At 36.8% G+C, this 6,000-nt stretch overlaps 1 protein-coding gene across 2 annotated transcripts in view; it reads right to left on the minus strand.

Annotated features, from left to right (window-relative positions):
- LOC144434761 (CUB and sushi domain-containing protein 1-like) overlaps nucleotides 1-5,491 on the minus strand; it is a 43,629-nt gene extending 38,138 nt beyond the window's left edge. Inside the window, exon 1 of one of the 2 annotated variants that reach the window (XM_078123241.1) lies at nucleotides 4,874-5,491. In XM_078123241.1, the coding sequence (XP_077979367.1) occupies nucleotides 4,874-4,940 (67 nt within the window). In that variant the 5' untranslated portion in view covers nucleotides 4,941-5,491. The remainder of the gene's footprint in view (nucleotides 1-4,873) is intronic. The other variant, XM_078123243.1, reaches the window with a different exon arrangement.
- Nucleotides 5,492-6,000: the final 509 nt, after the last annotated feature.

Raw genomic sequence — 6,000 nt, forward strand, 5'->3', positions numbered from 1 at the left:
TGAGACAGGCTAAGAGGTACAGTTGGTCGAACATTGTTGTAGTTAAGCTGACATGTTGATTATCAGTTCGAAAGTAAACATTTGAAGCCATTAAAATAATAAAGTCAATTATTGTAATTATTTTAGCAGAAGCCTGTATCTACTGCACTGTAAAAGAATAGCAACGCTTTATCTCTTTTTAATGTGATTGGGTAAGGGATCCTGCTGTGTGTGTTGTGTCTCTCTTAGTGTTAGTCTAGAGTTGAATTATGTCTATATTTGTGTCAAAACATTATATTCTATGAGTGAAACACCAAGGCATCCTGTAAGTTGGAGGACAACAAAACTTCGGGAAACGATATCAACTAATACGTACACCCATAACCTTTCAAATCAGACACGCTTCGTGTTTTTTTTGCAGTATAGTTATGTACCAGATATGGTAAATTATGGTTGACAAGCCTTCTGGAAAAAAGTTCCATACCTTGGAACTTAGCATGGAGAACCCACTATTTTTTCTTAAAAAAAAAAAATTCAGTCAGACTTATTTCAGCGTTTAGTTCACTTGTATTGATTTGTATCCTCACAAGTACTGACCGTCACGAGTACTCTAAGCATGCCCTTTCTCTAGACTCTTTGCATTTTTCCAGAACAAAGAGGTCAGGGTATATATGACGTCATTACCAGAGTTTCCCATAAACCCTTGCAGGAATGATGTTATCACCAGAGTTTTCCCATAAACCCTTGCAGGAAACCCAAAAAAATGACTGAACACATGTCAAATGTGGCATTTACTAGATTTGGAAGTTGAGTAAATTACCAAGGTGACAGTTTAGTGCACAAAATCACGTGTAGGTACTACGTTGATAGCAGAATTCAATAAAAACTATACTATTACGCAGAAATTTTATTTAACCTTGTCTTTATGACATAGTAAAGAGAAAATATGATATACTCAAATATGACAAAAATAAGCAATTTAATTTGATTTCTTTAAAAGGGGTGTCAGACTATCCGTCTCAGTCCTCTTTGCAATGCTAAAAATACATAATGGGTAAATGACAATAACAACTACAACCATTTACGTCACGGCTAGAACGACAACACATCACAAAAATTAACATGAAAATAACAATAACAAGTATTACAAAGTTTTCGGATGCTAAATAACATTTAGATGAAATTTTCGTAAAAAGTTTCTGAGGCTAGAAATTGCACTAATTTGTGGATTTTACATGAAAAAAGGAAGCACTTACAGCTTTATGTAATGTATGATCAGACACTGATAAGTTTATGACTATCAATTATCACAGCCTGTATTAATATCCACCAAAGATTAAATATACACTAGCTATAAGTGGGATACATGTGTTAATCTTTTATCAGACCATCAATAATGTATTCACTGAAAATTGTAAAAAAACAAACAAACCAATACATGTAATTAGACATGATTGTACGTATCAATTAGTCTAAGAGGTCTATACGTAGTACAGTAATAAGTTGGCCATGGGACGCTCACGTTTGGGTGTGGGCCTAAAAGTCAATTGGATTGATTGGATATAGTGTACTATATGCTATGTCACTATGTGTACTGCAACTCAAATAGGTTTAACTACAGTCGATTCAATACTATACTGTACTGTACGGGGTGTACAATGATACGAAGTCGTTGTATCTAACAAAACAGCTTCCAAAAACATTCCAGTTGCAGCTAGTTCAGTTTTAAGGTTGCGTAGAAAATTAGGATTGTAATCTAGATCTTCACTTTAATAGGTCTGCCACATTTGCTGAACCATACAACTACAGATAATGTCACCAGCAATGCACATTGTATGGGTATATTCAAGTATATGACGGGCCTAATTTTCTATTTGTTGCACAATAACTTAAGAAGAAACGAGTAGAAGTTGCACTATGTATTTTCCAAGATGAGAACAGTGGGCTACAGTGGTGTCGGTGAGAATTAACCTATTTCCTACACAATGGCTCGTAATATCACAGCAATGCACTTTTCATACGTAGTTCATATCATGCTCTCGTTTGAAATGTTTATTAAAAAGGATTTTGTGCATTTTACATGTACGTACGTACGTACATACATACATACATACATACATACATACATACATACATACATACATACATACACACGTACGTACGTACGTACATACATACATACATACATACATACATACATACATACATACATACATACATACATACATACATACATACCTACCTACCTACCTACCTACCTATATACATACATACATACATACACACACACACACACATACCTACCTACCTACCTACCTACCTACCTACCTACCTACATACATACATACATACATACACACACACATACATACATACATACATACATACGCACACACATACATACATACATACATACATACATACATACATACATACACACACACACACATACATACATACATACATACATACATACATACATACATACATACATACATACATACATACATACATACATACATACATACATACATACATACATACATACTTTTTATTATCCTGACAAAGGTCATGGTCAACCATTGTTACCGACGAGACTGACCAGTAGTACAGACATGACGTCATTCACATCGTAAATCGTAGTGATCATAAAGATAAAGTAGCCGGACCTCTTGACATAATTTATAGCATTTAGTAAAGTAGGCAATCGAAATGACGTAATGACTGTGATAATACTTATATGTATGTATGTATGTATGTATGTATGTATGTATGTATGTATGTATGTATGTATGTATGTATGTATGTATGTATGTATGTATGTATGTATGTATGTGTGTGTGTGCATGTATGTATGCATGTATGTATGTATGTATGTATGTATGTATGTATGTGTGTATGTATGTATGTATGTATGTATATGTATGTATGTATGTATGTATGTATGTATGTATGTATGTATGTATGTATGTATGTATGTATGTATGTATGTATGTATTTATCTATCTATCTATGTGTGTTTTCCCTTAACACAAATTGATCTGGGTGACAAATTGACGATAGTAGGCATGATGGTGTAAGGTCGTGTATAACTTGATATATAGATGTGTTAACAAATAAATCTCGACACTAAAGCAAACAAGAGCTATACGAATATCGATAGGGGTCCGCGTGTCTGGCGCTGTTGGGACTTAACTTGTCCTGACCATATGGGTCAGAAGTGACACATGAACTCTGACGAATTAAACACATTGTGTTGACACTATGCCGGCAATTAGTTGTGCGTTGGTATTGAATGAAACACATGTTAGGTTAACTGTAGGCAGCATGACATCGGTTTCGTACGGATTGTGGATATAATTAAAACTAAACTTAGACAACAAAATGAAGTTCATGCGCATATTTTCGACAAAAAGAGGCATGTGGTATGCATGTTAAAATGTTAGCAAAGCAATTTTAAAGTGAGACACAAATGTTGTCGCATATAAAATTTACAACTGAAAATAAATTCAATAAAGTTTATTTTGGCGGGCAACTATCACTGTGGTTAGCCAACAATAAAAAAGCAGCCTCCGGAGCTTTTGAAATGGGGTGACCTCTAAGTACGTGCTAAAATATATTCTCTCATAGGTAAAACCCCCGATACGTGCACCCGACAATGATGACTCCAAAACAACAGCGCTATTATCTTGGTAGTGGAGTGCACCTCCCCAATCAATCGTAGTTATGTGTATGTTGATTCAGTTATCACACCTGAAAAATGGTATAATCTAGTGGCGGCCATCAACCACTTTTTAACTATAATGAAGAACGGTTCCAAAACCTGCCAGAGGTGCATTGAAAATGCCAACTTGACAAGTTGGTATGACAGTCTAACAGAAAAAAATAATGGACACATAGAATGGCCGTGACCAGGGGCTACGCAAGTATGACTACTTTGGCTTGCAAAACCTCGCCAAGCACTATACATTGGGTACCAGGGTGGTATGTTTCCAGCGTTACCGTCCCAATACGGCTAACATTTTAATTCTTCGTAAAACTCCTTAGACAGGAACATTACACCATTAAGATGTTTACAACTGGTCGTCTCCAGTAACTTTGGCGGTCATAATCTGTGTTTTGGGTACGAGTATATAGATTTGAGATCAAGTATCACGTATTATCAACATTGAGTATCCGTCGTAATATGCTTTCTTCAAAGTCTATATTCTTCATCAATGGTACTGCGTAACTTACTACAAGCTGTAGTGTAATTAGAACTTTTTAACGCTATGCTCAGGAATGCCAATGGCGCATTAGGAAACTATATGAACACTCTATATGCCGTTACTAAGTTGTCTTAAATGCTTTTCGTCTCATCCTAATGCTTGATATTTGTAAAAAATGGAAGTAATTTTCCACATTCATGGTCTCATGTTGTTTACAGTATCCCCACCCTTGACCTTTTTTACTGTGGTAAAGGTATTGCATGGCCCTAAATGAAATATATAATGCATTCTTCACAATCGGCTCTTAATTCAGTTCAGTTGACCGGAAATGACCTTTAGGGCAGCTACCAACAGTCTCGCTGGCTGCTGCACACACACAGATTGATCCATTTTTAAACTCTTCTGTCCCACACCCACCATTTTCAAACTATGTTTTGTCGGAAATCTGGTTTTATCAATACAGTTGGCACGACAACCCACACCTTTATATTTTGTATAGAAATGGGCAACCTTGAATTGCTCTATGCTTGTCTATGGCTTGATCTACGACCTGCGGAGCTGCTATTAATGATAGTGATACACACATCGATAATATGACCTCAGATATGGTGTCAACGTTGAATTCCTACCTCACTTCTCAGTAGCTTGCCCCATTACCCTTATGTCAGTTGCTATTGCATACTTACCTGATTTCTGGACCAGCATGGCCACAAGCACCGATATCAGAGCTGAGTGTATTACAGCCATGTTCATTTGCCTGGTCTTTAGTATAGGATTTGCCCCTATGTATCACAAATACTTGGAGTTCCTAAAGTTGGTCGACCGATCGACCGATCTGCCACTGGTCGACTGAGCTAGCTTCGGTTTGGTAAACACGGGAAATATACCAGTTGTAAATCAAGTGTTCACTTCCTTTCCGGTATTTTTGGATATTTCCTCGAAAAAAATATAGGCGTCGTTAACCCGCTCACTATTTACCGAGAACGCTTAGATGTGGGCACACACTAAAAAGTGGAAAAATACAATGCCTCAGGAACAGAGACAGACTGCCCTCTGACTTGACGAATCCCCTACGACTTGATAGTTCGCTGCTGTGTTTACTCTAAACTGTATCATATCTTGAATACACCACACACAGTCACGTCACTAGTCCACCGCTCATTTCTTGCTGGCTGTCTCAGAAAGCGCCTGTTTACATGCGATGCAATGTATGTCTTGTATAAAGTTGTCGATCAGCTGCTAGCTGCTATCGAGTCTTTGCCAGGCACAGCTGACAAGAGCGAGACACTTGTGTCACTAGCACGTTTTTTTAGCGGCTGTATGGAGTAGGGTCAGGGCTCATACATTGTTATTGACAGATGCATACCGGGAGGAGGGGGGGGGTTCTAGTGTTAAGGGTTTGACCATACTATTTGAATTAGTGGGTAAGAAGGTTTTTTTTAAAGTAGTTAAGTTGAAAACATTGCCAAGAAAAGAATAATATGGAAAGTGGATAAAGAAACTATATACTTCATTTTCCTATACGTTTGCTAATTTTGTCGACGTTTTCATTTATTCAGAAATGCTGCTGAAGTTAAATAGTGATATATACCATACCATTCGCAGGAATGGAGTCCGTCTAATTCATGTTGGGTAATTAGAGCTGCCAGTATTTGAATTTAAAAAGTTAACCACGACAAATGACGGTATCCTGTGTTTCTCTTTCAGAAGTAAACTATGTTTTGCTTTTGATTTTTTGTGTTTTTTTGGAGGGAGGCGCAATTAAATTCCCACCCTAACCGATTTTAATTAAGGACTATTCCTTGAAATATTT

This window comes from Glandiceps talaboti, chromosome 5, assembly GCF_964340395.1.
Source record: "Glandiceps talaboti chromosome 5, keGlaTala1.1, whole genome shotgun sequence".
Classification (NCBI taxonomy): domain Eukaryota; kingdom Metazoa; phylum Hemichordata; class Enteropneusta; family Spengelidae; genus Glandiceps; species Glandiceps talaboti.